The sequence below is a fragment of the Haliotis asinina genome, chromosome 2, assembly GCF_037392515.1.
Source record: "Haliotis asinina isolate JCU_RB_2024 chromosome 2, JCU_Hal_asi_v2, whole genome shotgun sequence".
In the NCBI taxonomy this organism is placed as follows: domain Eukaryota; kingdom Metazoa; phylum Mollusca; class Gastropoda; order Lepetellida; family Haliotidae; genus Haliotis; species Haliotis asinina.
The window spans coordinates 78825219-78842134 of NC_090281.1; the positions used below are offsets into that span (position 1 = coordinate 78825219).

General features: G+C 38.6%; 1 protein-coding gene across 4 annotated transcripts in view; it reads left to right on the top strand.

The window, feature by feature from the left end:
• Positions 1-16650, top strand: part of LOC137274390 (ankyrin repeat domain-containing protein 50-like) — a 78184-nt gene extending 61534 nt beyond the window's left edge. For 2 of the 4 annotated variants that reach the window (XM_067807549.1, XM_067807548.1), the window contains exons 3-4: positions 4595-6270; positions 12788-16650. In XM_067807549.1, the coding sequence (XP_067663650.1) occupies positions 4595-6270; positions 12788-12797 (1686 nt within the window). In that variant the 3' untranslated portion in view covers positions 12798-16650. Of the gene's footprint in view, positions 1-4594; positions 6276-12787 lie in introns of all 4 variants that reach the window. The other 2 variants (XM_067807551.1, XM_067807550.1) reach the window with 2 other exon arrangements.
• The last annotated feature ends 266 nt before the right edge of the window (positions 16651-16916 follow it).

Sequence of the window (16916 nt, forward strand, 5' to 3'; positions counted from 1 at the left end):
TAAGGCAGCGTTTAAAAACCTTGCAAGGTCTTTGAGGGTATCTTACACAACTGTAAGCAGTGTTCTAGCACCTCTGAAAGACAAATGTTTTTCACACATTGTATCCACATAGGGCATCGAAAACAGTTTTCCATCAAGATTTGTAAATGATTAAACAGCTACACTACTACTCGCTACCGCCTCTATTTACAGAACAGGATGGTGGGGTAATCTAGTATTTATTTGACGCACGGAACCCCTGGGTTTATGTTCCCATTTCTAATATCCCTTGCTATTAGATTGCTGGAATATTGCTCAACCTGTGCTGATGCAATCTTAAATTGGTTGTCAGTAACCCGTGCTTGTGCTTGTCGTAAGAGATTGGTGGTCAGGCTCACTGGCTTGGTTGACACATGTCATTGAGTGCCATTTGTGTAGATCAGTTCACATGATGCTTATCACTGGATTGTCTGGACCAGACTTGGATGTTTTCAGACTGCTGCTATATAGCTGGAATACTGCTGAGTGAGATGTTAAACATCAAATGAAAAAATGAGACTATTGCTCAAGTCACCCTGAAACTGTAGCCAATCACCTCTTGTAATACCAGTGCTGATATCATTGGACATTTACAACCCTCAGAGTGTATTCAGTCAATGAATATTTAGCATAGACTGTTTTCTCTTGCAGCATTATATATTTTTAAACAGATTGAAATACAGAGCAAACAGAAAAAGATAAATGAAGATTATTTCCCGTTGGCTGATTTTGACTTCAGTTGGTCGACCATTAAACCAAAAATTAGAATCTCTGGGTTTTTTCTTGTTTGATCTTGTTTGCAAGTGGCAAAGAGCCCACTGACAGTCAAGGCCACAGTTGAAGCATGATTAACCATACAAGAATAGATGGATAACTCTTTTACCATGTGTTTTCCTGTAAAGCACATTGTCTTCGGAGCATTCTGACATTTAGTTGTTTACTCCAGCAGAGGACTGAAGGCTGTTGAATCATGGAGGTGCTTCTCTAGCAGCAGGAATGTTTGTTGTGTCAGTAGAGACAACAAGCTTAATGTTCTTGTGGTTAGGTTCTCAGATTTCATTGGTATGTGTTTGAGGGGAGAGAGAGCAGTAGTATTTTAATGAGGTCTAATAAAGACTAAGCAAGACCAAGTATGTTATATCCATTAGTTTGAGTGTTCTTCACAAAAGTTGTATACATATTTTTATACAGGAGAAGAAGGAGGCTCACTGAGATTTTAGTGAACCTGTGGAAAAGCCAGCCTTGCTTCATTAAGGGCTACCTAGGTAGGAGAATTACGGTTGGTAGGGAAACTAATTTGATTCATGGACTGGAACGAACCAATGACTATGCGGCATGTCTCAAATAAAGGAGTGATTTTCTCAGTCTTTCGGTATTTACTAGACAAATGTATTGTGAAAAGGTGTCCCTTTGATTTAGAAAAGCAAGGAAAAAATCTGTTAATTTATTCATAGTGGAATGAAAAAGTGTTTGTGCATGATTGGACACTATCAACTTAGTCCATGTGCAGTGAAAAAAATCAACTAACTTACACTGTCTGAAATTCTGTTAATTAAGGAAGCACAGAAACACTCATGCTAAAGGTCACTGTTCATCAGCATATTTTAAATCAAACATAACGTCTTATCTCTTTTAATACTATCATTAATATCAGGCTTGACGAGGAGATAAATGACCTGGAAGAAGCTGAAATACAAGCCAGCGATTTCAAAAAGTGATTACAGCAGTCATTTGATGTGATTCTAAAGGTAACTGAACAGGTGACTGTGACATGGTTGTTCATAAAGAGAAAGTCAAGGACAAACAGATTTTGGACAATTCAAGTAATCTCTTAAAGGCAATGAACTTACCACATGGCTGACAAACAAGACCTGGGACATAGGTTATGACAAAAACATTGTAACATAACCAGTCTTGGCAAATTATCAACTGGAAACCTCGTCTGTACATTTTCAGATCGATAGTGTTTGTTCACCAATGTGTAAGACCCAGAGCTTGAGGTGTATCATGTTTCTTTACAATTATGTAATGCTCATGTGCTTAGAAATACAAATGTGTTGAGTCAGCAGTTTATGTGAAATGAACATGTGTGTATTTCGGCATGTATGTTGCATGTTTCAAGGAGAGATAGCAGCTATTGTCAGGAGGTGTTGTGTTACCAGCTGTTAGTTATTTCCAGGAGATGTGACTCAAGCAAAACTTTGCACCTGTGTATTTACAAAGAAAACTGGAGATATAAAAACATGTTCGATAAGTGGAGCGCATGTTTTATTACCACAAGCCCAGAACTTAACAAAATCCTTGTTTATATTGTTGAACCATCAGTTTTGTGAACAGTTTTGTGAACTGCAATATATTATTATGTCAAGTCTCCCATTTTGAAAAATAGAGTAAGGCTTAGTCTTCTGACTGTATATAATTTTGACAGAAACCAATAATTTCTCTTAAAATTGAAAAGAAGCATTATTAGGATGGGAGATCCAGAACCTGGGGAATCATTTAAGGCCAAAGGGAAAATATTACAGCTCAGGGACTGTGGCACAATCTACAGAAAATAAAAACAAGTAATTGTGAAGTGCTGGTCACCCTGGAGTGAGTAAATAGTCAGCACATGTGTTTCATGCAATTTCTGCAAGGGTCACCAATGTTATTTTTATGTTTACCCATGTAGAGTATCAAACCTGGTCTTTCAGTGTAAGGAACAAACACCCTACCCACTAGACTACCCTATCCCCCTTTAACCTGCAGACTACCCTACCACCCTTAAACCTGCAAGCTACCATACAATCCTTTAACCTGCAGACTACCCTACCATCCTTTAACCTGCAGGCTACCCTACCACCCTTTAACCTGCAGACTACCCTACCACCCTTTAACCTGCAGACTACCCTACCACTCTGCTGCAGGCTACCCTACCACCCTTTAACCTGCAGACTACCCTACCACCCTTTAACCTGCAGACTACCCTACCACTCTGCTGCAGGCTACCCTACCACCCTTTAACCTGCAGACTACCCTACCATCCTTTAACCTGCAGACTACCCTACCACCCTTTAACCTGCAGATTACCCTACCACCGTTTAACCTGCAGACTACCCTACCACCCTTTAACCTGCAGACTACCCTACCATCCTTTAACCTGCAGACTACCCTACCATCCTTTAACATGCAGACTACCCTACTACCCTTTAACCTGCAGACTACCCTACCACCCTTTAACCTGCAGACTACCCTACCACTCTGCTGCAGGCTACCCTACCACCCTTTAACCTGCAGACTACCCTACCACCCTTTAACCTGCAGACTACCCTACCACTCTGCTGCAGGCTACCCTACCACCCTTTAACCTGCAGGCTACCCTACCACCCTTTAACCTGCAGGCTACCCTACCACTCTGCTGCAGGCTACCCTACCACCCTTTAACCTGCAGACTACCCTACCATCCTTTAACCTGCAGACTACCCTACCACCCTTTAAGAGCATATTCCATCCTGATGAGTTGGGTATATTTGTTATTCTTGGTGTGTTTCCTATCTGCTTTTGTCCCTCTACATAGAGCTCAATGCATTGTGTTTGGTGTAGAGTTGCTAACATTAAGGAAATCCCCCATGGATCTAAAACAATGATGGAAATGAGATGATATACAAATGACATTTCCTGTCAGGCTGAAAATGTTTTAACCTAGAAACACAATAAATAGAAAAAGTATCATTGTGCTTTTGAAGTTTTCACCCAATTATCAGTCACCTGTTTTATATGAGAATGGTGGCAATGGGTGTCACTAGATCATTTTATGTGAGAAACTGTAAATATTGAGATGGGAATGGGAGTGAGTGAGTAGTGAGTGAGTGAGAGGGAAGGAGTGGGTACAGTTTTACAAAGTTTATAGCAATACTCCAGAAGAATCATGGCAGGAGACACCAGAAGTGGCCTTCACACATTGTACCCATGTGGGCAATTGAACCCCAGGTCTTCTGTGTAACATGTGGACACTTGAACCAGCAGGCCCCCATCCCCCACTCACAGTCATGTTTCAGCATTTGGCCGTAGAGTAATAAACATGATGCCACATTCTGCTATGTTGTGTCAGGCCCATATTAAAATAGACCCATGAATTAAGATAGGTCCCTAGTGGCCTGTATCATAAGAGGTTACTGATTGTCAGTCACTGAGTTGACTGCGTGACATATTATGACTTTGAAATGTGTTTTGTTGCTTCTATTTTCAGGATAGATACTCACAATTTCAGTCATTATGTGCTCCTGACTTGGCTGTTTACAGTCCATAGTCGGGGCAGTGGGGTAGCCTAGTGAGTAAAGCATCTGTTTGTCATGCCAAAAGCAAGGGTTCGATACCCCACAAGGGCATGACATGTGAAACTCATTTCTGTTATCCCCTGCCTTGGTACTGCTGCAATATTGATAAAAGCGGTGTAAAACCCAACTCACTCATTTACTGTCCAGTCAAAAAGCTGAAATTATGCTTAGTGTTGTGTTAAAAATCAAACAAGTATATTCTTTGTTGATTTACTAATATATGTCTGCCTTCATGCTTAGTTTATCGTTTTGTTTTCCAGGTTTGTCAGATCATCATTGAACAAGGCGCCAAGATCAATGAGATTGACAATGATGGACGAACTCCACTCATTCATGCAGCTCAGGAAGGACATGCTCCGGTTGTTGCCTGTCTCCTGGAACACCATGCCCACATCGACCACAGATCACATGATGGCAAGACAGCTCTCAGAGTTGCAGCCCTTGAAGGTCATCGTGATGTCCTGGAGATTCTGGTTACAGAAGGTGGCAACATCAACTATAAAGATGCTGATGGCAGATCCACCCTGTATGTCCTGGCACTGGAGAATCAGTTCAACATGGCTCAGTACCTTCTGGAGGTTGGTGCCGATGTTGAGAGCATTGATCTTGAAGGTAGAACAGCCCTACATGTTGCTGCCTGGCAGGGTCATTTCGAGATGGCCGAGCTGCTGATAATGCATGAAGCCGATGTGAATGCAGTGGATAATGATCAGAGGACATCCCTGCAGTCTGCAGCATGGCAAGGTCATGAGAAGGTGGTCCGTCTGCTGCTGGAGAAGGGAGCACACGTGGACCACACGTGCAACCAGGGAGCTACAGCTTTGTGTATCGCAGCCCAGGAAGGGCATGAGGAGGTTGTGCGTGTATTGTTGAAGTATCACGCAAATCCTAACCATGCTGATCAGTTTGGTCGGACTCCTATTCGTGTGGCTATGAAGAGTGGACATACGTCAGTGTGTAAGATTCTTGAAGACTTTGGTGCAATGCCAGTGAACGGTACAAAGAGCAGGAGCTCCTCTTCTACTTCCAGCAATGAGACACGACCACTCACAACAAATCCTCCAAAGGGAGGCGCTGTTGCTGGGCACCCTCATCCTATCCACAGCTCACCATCTGACTCACCAGAGTCAACTTTTGATCGGAGAAAATCGTACCACTCCAACAACTCGTCGAAATCCTCCAGCAACCTTACATCTTCCACCAATCAGAGCTCACAAAGTGGGAACGTGACAAAGGCAGATGGTGAGTGTTTGACCTTCACCCAACAGCTTCAACAGTGCTCTATGGGCAAGAACCGTTCTCGTCCAATCTCTCGAGTTCTCTCCCCTGTGAGTGAGCCTCAATCCCCAGTGCAGTCCCCACCTACATCTCCCATTGGAGAACCCCCAAAATTCCCGACTTCCGGAGGACCTGTCTCTCCATCACTGGAACATAATATTAACTTTCTCAACCCATCTCCTGTGAAAAGTGCAAGCTTGAAACAGGAGAAAATCTCTGCCACTATCAACATTATTACTAACCCTAATGCTGAGATCATGAACAGTTGTGATGAGCCAGTTTGGCAGCTCAATCCAGCACACTTCCAGAACATGAAACGGAACCTTCTCCAGCAGCGGGGAATTGTTCCAGACTCTCCAACCAAAATGGTGATGGGACAGAGTGCTTTACACATGCGCTCACCAGAAATGAGACGGAAACGGAATGGAATTGTTACCAATCCCAACATCACCAAAAGCCCAGCTGCAGTGTCCAGTCAAGAGATTCTCAAGAGCCCTGGAGTAAATGGACATGGGCAGTCGACCTACAAGCTGTCCAGCGACACCAAGGAACCAGTGAGTCCTGTACATGCCAATGGCTTTTCAAGCATCCCTACCGTATCCAGCAAGAAAGGACCTCAACGACCTAATGGACTGCCCCTCAAGAAAGAAACCCCTCTGTAAGGTATGCTTTGCTTTTTGGCTTCGAAACTGATATTAGCACCTGTTTGGACAACAGTCAAGGACATTCAAATTGTAATGATTAAACTAAGTGAACTTGGTATCCCATTTTGATACTGATAGATTAGGAATGGAAGATAAATCTAGGACCACTGATGTTGAAAGTAAAGTGTGTAAGTTGATTGCTATTTTAGTATTGTGTATCTTTAGGTACACATTGTCAGTTGGTATTTTTTATTTTTAACATGTGACTTTACATAGACCTTTCTAATCCTGTGTGTTAAAAGTGTTCTGTCAAGGTGCTGTTTTCTCTGCTTTAATTGTTCATTTATCATAAGATAGTGAAAAAGTATCATTCACTCATTCATAAAATGCTATATCTAGCATAAAGTTCATGAAGGATTTAAATTCACTCTATTAAAAATAATTTGCATTAGACTGATTCAGAATTATGTATCATTTTGTGCAATGAACTTTTGTTTAAATTCTATTGTGACAGAATATTTTCAGATTTTGGTTTGTTTAATGGATGTCAGGCACTTGATTGATTGACAGATGCTCCGATTTATTTCAACCAATGAAAGGTGTTCATATCAGTTTCTGCTTGACCCAAATATATATCCTCATCCTCACCAGCTCATTTGCTATGCTTTGTCTTGCATATTGCAGCATTCCTGTTGTATTTATCATATATTTTGGTGTTTCGTGCTTCACTATATCTATTGTCACCTGGCATGACTTTTGTGCACGATTGTGGGTGTCAGTTTCACATGACCTCAGTTTTTTACATTTTGACGCCATGGGGATGGTGGGTAAGAATATGGGTCATTAACAACCTATGCTTGTGTCACCATGGAGATTATGTGTGAGAATATATGTCCCTATCAACCTGGGCTTATTTTGCCATGGGGATTGTGTGTGAGAAGATTCTTAGCAACCTGTGCTTGTGTCCCCATGGAAATTGTGGGTCAGAATATAGGTCCTTAGCAACCTGTGTTTGTGTCACTATGGGAATAGTGGGTAAGAATATAGGTCCCCAACAATGTGATTGTACCCCTATAGGGATTGTGGGAAAAGATATAGGTCCTTAGCAACCTGTGCTTGATTGTCACCATAGAGATTGAGGATGAGAATATAGGCATTGGCAACCTGTGCTTGTGTTACCTTGGGATGGTGGGTCCTTAACAATCTGTGCTTGTTTCACCATGGGGATTGTCACAGGGTAAGAATGTTTGCAGTGAAAATGTACTGATGAATTTCACTTTAAACAAACAAGTAAATAAAACAAAGATATATCATGATTGTGAATCCATGTAATTCTATCTTGCCAAATGAAATTTGAAAGTTATTAGGATTTGCAGTCTCAGTTTTGCTCTATTATTTGATTTACTTTTTCGTTTAAAGTGAAATTCATTGGTGTGTTTTCACTACAAACAAATTCTACCATTGCTAACTTCTCTATCAATACAGGAACTAGGAAAAACTAAACAACAAACCTGAATCAACAACACCTTAAATGAATTTTTAAAAATTCTCTTCTGCTCTTGAAGTAATGACTGTTATTTTTGTTGCCATGGTGATTCAATAAACTTCCTGGAAATAAGAAATTAGGTTGTGTGGACCATTTAACTTCATTACTGTGAAAAAGGTTGATTTGATTTATCATTAGCTTGAAAATATCAATGATATTTTATGACTTGCCCTAGAGATAAGAATGAAGTTCATTGAACATGGCACGCAGATTTAAGGAGCCTGTGGAAAAATGAATCTTTTCAGGGCTTTCACTTACATGAACTGTACTTTCAAGGTTAAAATACCAACATGACGCTTGTATATATTTTATTTTAAGTTCGTTTAATTGAATTAGTTTCATAACAAAAAAAATCATGCTCATAAACAATGTTTTTGTCAGCAGAAAATTTGTTGCAAGTTATATGAGGAAAGTATCACTTTCATTGATTACTGATTAGTGTTTTCTTCAGAATAATACTGAATGTGAGCTTGCACAAGTTTTGAGATACATTATAAAAGAAAGTATTTGAAGATCACACAAATACCACCAGCCCTCCCTCCCCCATCTTCCAGTTCTTTTTGAAAACATTAACTGAGTAATGGCAAGAAGATCATCCTTCCAAAACATATTAATAGCAAGTGGAAGAGTGACTCAGTGAGTATTTCTTAATTTGGCACCAACTATGTTGCAGCTAATCATGGCAGTCAGATTTATATAGAAGCCACAAAACCCTTTCTACATCCATAAGGAATTGACAATTATACAATTCTACATCTCTATGCCGATAAAAGAAGGGTACTCACCATTTTCCCATGAAATTCCAGCTGCATGGCAGTGGTCTGTAAATTTTCGAGCCCAGACAATCCAAAGATCAACATCATGAGCGTATGATGACATGTGTCAACCAAGTCAGCAAACCTGATCACACAATCCCTTTTGTCGCCTCTTATCACAAGCATGGGTTGCTGAAGACCAGATCAAACCCAGACCTTCCTCAGTTAAAATAGATTTTATCTGTATAAATCATGGATGTGCTATTGAATAGAAAAAGAATTAAACCTTTTTTGCAAAAGAAAAATATTTCTCTCAAATGCGGATGTACAGTTTACACACAAGGATGACAAAATTCCATAAAATGTCAGTGTGCTCCCAAGGCTCTGTATTTGAACAACATGTACATTGGGTCAGTCTGGCTCAAAGTCCCTGAACCACAATATTTTTCCTTCCACCCAGCAATGCTAAAACCCTCAAAGATTTCCCCAGGTCATTTTCAGTTTAAATGTGTTTATTTGTTGCTATCATTTCACTATATATATTCAGGGACTAAGCGTTAGTCTAATATTGGGTTGGTAGCCATTCTGTAGTGAAATGTCAGCATAAAATGACAAGTGCTGTTCTATTTGTGGTCTACTTATTTTATGATTCATTTACATGATTTATGCAGCCGAATTAGGAAAACAATAACATAGTGTGGTTATTGATAATAATAGTACATGATAGGTCCTTTAGTGAGTGAGTATTTTTTTTACACTGTTATTAGCAATATTATATCAACGTCACAGCAGGGGGACCTCAGAAATGGGCTTCACACATTGTACCCATATTGGGAATCAAACCCAGGTCTTCAGCATGACAAGTGAACTCTTTAACCACTAGACTACCCAAAATGCCCTCTGTGGATGCGGGAAGGATGTAAACGTAAATCACTGAAATATTGTGTGATTGGCAACTCTAAGAGCTACTTCCTAACTGATTTTAGAAGTAGGTTCATTTGAAATGGACAAAGCACAAAGGCTGATTGAAAAATTCTGATTTGCTGTGGTAGGGTGCTGAAGTCTTTTGTTGTGGACATTTTATGATGTCACTGTGGTATGTGTGTAAAATCTTGTGTCATTTGAAGTGTTATAGAAATATGCTGTTTCATATCTGTCAGTTATACTCAACTGTACTGGACTATTAGTCAATCAATCAATCAGTCAGTCAGTCAATCAGTCAATAGACAGGCCTTTGGCCCACGTAAAATACATTTCAAACGCATTTCATCGTGACATTTTGTAATATTTTATATCAATTTACATTTCAAGCTGTACTTTTCTCTGTAAACAAGTGTCCTTCATTAACATAGCAGAATTCTGAAGCATAAATGATGAACAGACACCAACAAATTTACATATTTCTGAATGTTGACATTTTGCAGCAATATTAAAGTGGGAGAGTTATGTTCTCTTATAAATGGCATATAAGAAAGAACTGGTATTCATCTTCAACAGCCTGTATTAGTCTCAGCTTGGAATCTGATCATGTGTGTCATGGGTGATGTTCAATTTTGCAGTCCATGATAATGTGGCCCAACGTTGCTGGCGTCATGTAGTCGCTTCATTATAATATCTGCTTTATGATGAAAATAAGGGAAGTCTTTTTGTCATCTCATATTACATGTCATAGTAACACCATTCCTGTTTCTATTCAACACATTATTTGTCCTTCCTACAACAGAAATTTAATACTTTAACAGTTCTGAGCACAGTTTCCAAGAAGTGAATTACTATGTAAAAATATGATGTACATTTACTATTAAACAATGCTTTCACAACTAATAAAATAATTGACATCAGTACTATTTCAGTTAAAAGCGCTTGGGTAATTCAGCCTTCATTCAGTTCAAACAATTTGAGCTCTAATTGATTTCACTGCCTCAAATCGCATCTTACAGTTTTTCTTGTATAATCAATTTTCTCAGAAATGGAATGAATAAATAATTGATCCCAAGTTGTAAGCATTGTCATCTGAGGGTTACCTTCAGTTCAAATCTATAGTCACCAGTCTCATGCAGCTGAACCCAACTGAACTAGTACAATGTGTAATCCCTAGGTTAGTTAGGGTGAGAATCTCAAGGTCATACTGACCTGAAGGGCCATTAGTGTGCATGCTCATTTCAAATAATTGTAAATATTTCTCTCTGTTTGGAGTCCCTTGACAGGTTTTAAATTCCAGACTTGGCTGATTTATTAATGCTCTGTAGGTTGTTCTGAGGTTTATCCCGGTGCTGAAGCAAAGGACATGTGTTCTCCATCACACCATCAATGAAATGATCAGCTGTCAATTTATTTTTTAAAAATCGGGCATTCATTGTCTGTCTTGTTTAACATTCCCTCTGGATTGTATCCAGCTTACCATATGGTTACCTGACTAGATTTTCTAAAACATCTGGGATGATGGGGTAGCCTAGTGGTTAAAGTGTTTATTCATCACGCCAAAGACAGGGATGTGATTCCCCATATCAGACTAACAACTAGTCTCTGAAATATACATATTTTACAGAAAAAACTAATAGAATAAAAAATTAAATTAAGGAAAAGGTGCCTCGAGACTCATTTTCAGTGGAAATCTAGTCTTGCCACATTTTCTACACTTGTGTGGGCTTTCCTGGATGTATTTGCTTCAGGGTCTATGTGACAGACTATCCCCAAGTAAATACAATGGGTGAAGCCCATTTCTGGTCTCCCTTGCCATGATATTTCTGGTATATTGATAAAAGCAGCGTAAAACCAAAACTAACACACTCCTCTAAAACTTCAATAATGTTTCAATGATTTTGTTTTGCTAAAATAATTCTTGATGCCCAAACATTTCTTTTTCCCTGTTTATAAAATTTGGCATTTGACTTCTTGCGGTGCAACTCTAAGTGATTATTGAACTTTAGAAAGTTTAAAGCGGAGTATTGAACTTTGAGCGACAAGCTTCTTCAGGTTTTTCACCTCTTACAACAGGCACAGGTTGTGGTGACCTTGGGACCTCCAAAGATGTTCGGATGACAGGATTACATAACAATAACAATAACACTCTTGCAGATAAACAAGCTGTCTGAAAATAGAATATTTGTTCTGTTTTTATTCATCTGTTTGAATATGCCACACTCAGCAATAATCAATACCAGACCAGACAATCCAGTGACAGACATCATGAGCAACGAGCATCAATCTATGCAATCTGGATACAATGACATTGCATCTACTAAGTCACCAAGACTGACCCTTAATTCTGTGTCAAGTATATACGAGAAACATAAAACAAAACATTTAATGGACATATTTGGTGATAAAATTTCTGATTCCCAAGATGTACCTGAACTTTTCCTCAGACAAAATTTTTCCCATATCTAGAAAAAACATTTTGAGCATTAATAATCCAAGTAAGTAATCATTGGATATAGGCTGCGTATTCACAGAGTTTAGATGAAGTCTGCCTTGAACAGCATTTCTGTTATATAACAGTTTTACTGATGAGTGAGGGAGTGAGTTGGGTGAGGTGAGTGAGTGAGTGAGTGAGTGAGTGAGTGAGTGAGTATGACTTTGCCCCATTTCAGCAATATTCCAGCAATATTACGACGGGGGACACCAGAAATGGGTTTCCAGGATCTTTGGCGTGATGAGCGAACGCTTCAACCACTTAGCTACTCCTACACTAATGGGGGACAAAAGCCATGACTCTACTTACAGTTAGACATACTGTGAAGTAATTAGGCTTAATGTTATGTGTAATATCACTTGTATGTATGTGTGTGTATTCTGCATGCTACAGCACAGTGAATGAATGGTGTGTGATTTTATTACATTTTCATATATCATTATATTATTATTTATTTGTAATTATATTTTAAAAGATACCGATACATTTCATGATTTCTAACAATAAACAACAATTTGAATAACACTAGTTAAATTTTATGTTCATGTTAATTTTTATCAAAATATTTGATAAGTTTAGGAGCATATTAACAATAAGTGATATCCAGTTGTCTAACAATCTTTACCTTGTCATATCAATAACATGAAAAAAACAGATATGATTTCCATTAATGATTATAGAATTAATGGCAAAAGTACAAAAGTATATTTACTATAAACACTAAATCAATACTTTATATCCAATAAAGATATAGAATAATGTCAGAGCTAACAGCTCATTCTGGTCAATCCAATAAACTTGCTTTCTCATTTCAGACGTCCATGATGTCAGAGTGGCCCGGTTGCTATGGATACAGAATTTCTCGGATTTTTGAATATTCAAGTTCATCTGTGGAGCTTCAGATTGGTGTACTTCACCAAATTATGACATGAGTGCTTAAAATGTGCAGAATCGGCAGAAACCTGTCAAGTTTTGAAAACTGCTGCTCTTGTGATACTGTTTGTCAGTGTTGAGAAAATTATTTGTAGAGGAGAGAAGTATTCTTCAGGATTCCAGAAAATTCTGCAGAGAAAATTTCCATTGTTGCTGGAGTTTAAGACATTTACTCTTGCCTGTTTTTCTTAATCAAAGGACTTAAGGTCGTATTCTATTTGAACTTTTGCCTGGCTGTGTTAAATATGACTTGTTAATGAATTCCGAGATGATCATGGCGCTGTTACGGTTCTGAGATAACATATTTGTCTGCTTAATATGTGATAGTATGTTGTTTATTTTGTAAACTTTATTTCATTTTTTAAAGAGACATTGAGTTCAACTCCTATATTATTTGACAGAAGATTATGGATATATAAATCATGAAAAGAATTTTACAAAAGAAATAATGACACAAATATTGATATTGTGTGTGTTTGTGTATGAAAAAAATTAAGTTATGATTATCAGATGTTTTAAGAAATGCCTTGTGTTAGGTTCCTTGATGTTTTACCAAATACAAGGTACTAGAAATCAGTTCTCACACAAGAAGTCATTGCCATTTGATTGCCCATAATGCATAATAGATACAATGTGCCATGTCAGTAGAATTAGTAGTTATTTAAAAAAAACCCAAAACATTATGATTATATATGCACCTGAGAATATGAAAAACAGCATTTTCTCAATGTTGTGGTGGTTCCATTCTCAGAATAACACAAATTACTCTCTTTTCCAAAGGCGCGTGTATGCAGTTTGGTGAATAAGCATATAAGAGTTACCTCCCTTTCAATGGGTGTAGCTAAACAGAGGTATCCTGTGAAATTTGCCAACGTGTATGGGATAATGAAAATAATTAGTTTCACAGATAATGTAACACCATGATTTGGATGCCTTTGTCATTTATTCAATATTTGAATATTTGTGAATTGTGTATACTGAAACCATGTTAGAAGTTGCTATATAACATTAATGCAGCATAATTATATGCAATTCATTCTTGAAGTTTGCATGATAGCTATTGAGCATGGAATCAAAACTGCTTCAATAGATCACCCAAAGCTTATAGTGCTGAATTCCGAATATGTCATATTATATTGTATATTTACGCTACTTGTATCTACTGTTGAAATTTGGTATGTAGACTTGACTATGATTCTTGAACAAAACTGCAACTTTTTGTGGTGAAATATAAGAAGTTGTAATCTATTGTCATGTATGATTTCATTTGTATATTTTTTCAGTTTTATCCCTATTCTGCAAGATCAGACAAACTTAAATCTTTGAACCATTTCTATTTATCTGTCCGAAATTCTTCAGGAATCACATGGCAAGTCTATATGCTTGACAAATTATGTATATGTGTATATATGTATGTATGGGTATTCACACTGTGTAGTGCATCCTTATGATTAAGGGTAGATAACTATGTATTCTAAGGATAATACTTTTTAAAACAAGTACATATTCGCCCCAAAATCCAATAATATTAAGAAAAAAAATGTTTTGGAGTTAAACAATGTATAGCTGAACGAGTCACTCATTGGAGAGTTATGTCCCTTTGGTATCATGATCCTCGGCTTGTTTCATAGACTCACACCGAGTATACCGTTTAGTCAGTGGTTGCTAAAGTGTTTATGTATCCACCACGTTTCTCGCACATAAAGTTCGCAGCAGCGATGTTTCAGAAACACATCTGGAAACTTTGTAAAATCCAAACACAACCACCTCAACGGAAGTGGACCATCCAGCGCAGGTAACTGCTGATTCTATACTGTGTCATCTTATATACACTCTGAATGGGCATCTTGGACAGCGGTCACTGCGGCTTGCCACGAGTGGTTGCTGTATAAAGACTGAAAGATCTTCTTATTGTCAATACGATTTTATGTTGCCTTTGGCACTACTCAAACAAATAATACATAGGGGACACCAGAAATGTGACGAATCGAACCCAGGATTCTGGTTAACTCTCAGGTTACCCCACCGCCATTTGTCCTGACAACTGAACCTTCTCTCCATCCTCTCCCGGAGACAATCGTGTATTTCGTCAGTCTGGAGACAATCTTGTATTATCTCGTCTGAGTCCGATACACTGGCGGTTGGCGCCATGAGCAACGATATAGACCGTAGCAGCCAACACTGACGCCAACACTGTGTCATGCATAGTCACACCAGAGTCGTATTGCCACTGGCATCTAGCTGTCATGAGGACCATACTGTTTGGGGATGTTCCCACAGAGTGAGTGAGTAAGGTTTCATGTTGATTTAAACAGTATTTCACTAATATCAGACCTTGTCATTTTATAAGGAAGTTCCTGAAGCGAAGGTTTTGTAGGATTAAATTTCGTTGAAACTTGTGGTATGTGACTATTAACTATTTAACCGCAATCCTGGCGAACCGAACAGAGCCTATGAGACAACTCTGCAAGAGAATGCAGCACCCTAGACAATTCCACCCCCTTGGTACCTCTTCGGTATAGGATACGTACATCCTGATTGGTTGGTTGTTAGTTTAATGCCGCACTCAGCAATTATCCAGCTATAGAGCGGCAATCTGTGAATATATGAATCTGTGACCACCCGATCCGACAAGCATGGGATACTGAAGATCTAACCCCGATCTTCACGTTTCCGAAAACATGAAGAGAAATGAAAGGAGGAATTCCTGTCAGAATCGAATGTTATATACTCTCTATCATAGGCCAGTGCACCCACACAGTCAGCTGTGTTAGAATTTGCCACCGTGTTATAGGCGTGTTAATGATTCTAGTCAAAGATGCAAATTATGTGTTGTTTCAGAGAATAATCCTATTGTTAAAGTGCAATTAATGTAAATGAACATGCTATCCACATGCAAATGACACAGTGTGTCCAGGAAAGTGCAGCGCAATGAGACAATTAGGGAGCCCGAGGTGCAGGTATGTTGTTATGGCCCAATCGTACGGTTAAATTAATTATATTTAATTATTACTTTGAGAAATCAATCAAAATAACATGGAGTTGCTGATGTTCATATTTTACCAAACATGTTACAAGGAACTGACTGTTGATTTGAACTGGAGCAGATATTGGTCATTGGTTATTGTTGTGTATATCAAGGACATATATATGTGTGTGAACCTTTGGCTTTATCACATAGCAGTTTAAATTTTAATAATATCGAAGGGGACAAAATTGCTGTTCCTTATGGAAACGATTTTCTTTATCGCCAAAGATAGCTCTATTTCAAAACATACAAAGCGCTAGCTGCAACGAGGTTAGTTTCACTTTCTGTATGTTGCTTAAGTGAATCGTCATTGCAGACCTTGTAAATGTGTGGCATATATATCCATGTGTCCAGCAAAGTACAAACGATTACTGTCTATACCTTGGGCCCTGGGCCCTGGACACTGTATAAATCATTGTGACTTTGTTTGATGATAGAGAAGCTTTAAGCGTTTATATACTGGAATCCCGTGTACATTGTTTTGCGGCTGTGTATCGGGGCAGAGATTGTTGCTAGGATACACGAAATCCCGGCCTGGGATTGGCTCGACTATTTAGTTACATGAATTTCTGTTCAGTATTACTGTTTCCTTTAATGTTTGATCATTGATTGTACACAAACAGTGTTTTGTCTGTCTTGAATGTTTCCACTTCTGAAAATGCGTCATGTCGATGTACAAATCAGCATGCAAGTGCCAATAAAACAATTTGATAAAGATTGCAAGAATTTCTTATATCTTCATATGACTAGGGAATCTCTCTCTCTCTCTCTCTCTCTCTCTCTCTCTCTCTCTCTCACACACACACACACACACACACACACACACACACACACACATCAGAATCATAAAATCATAAACTGGTTCAAAGGGACTAAATGGTTTGATACTGGTGTAAAGAATGTGAGGGTTGGTTGGTTCGGTTGTGTCAATGTAATTCACTGCCCCCAGTAGTATTCCAGCAAAGGCGGTATAGGCTTTGATT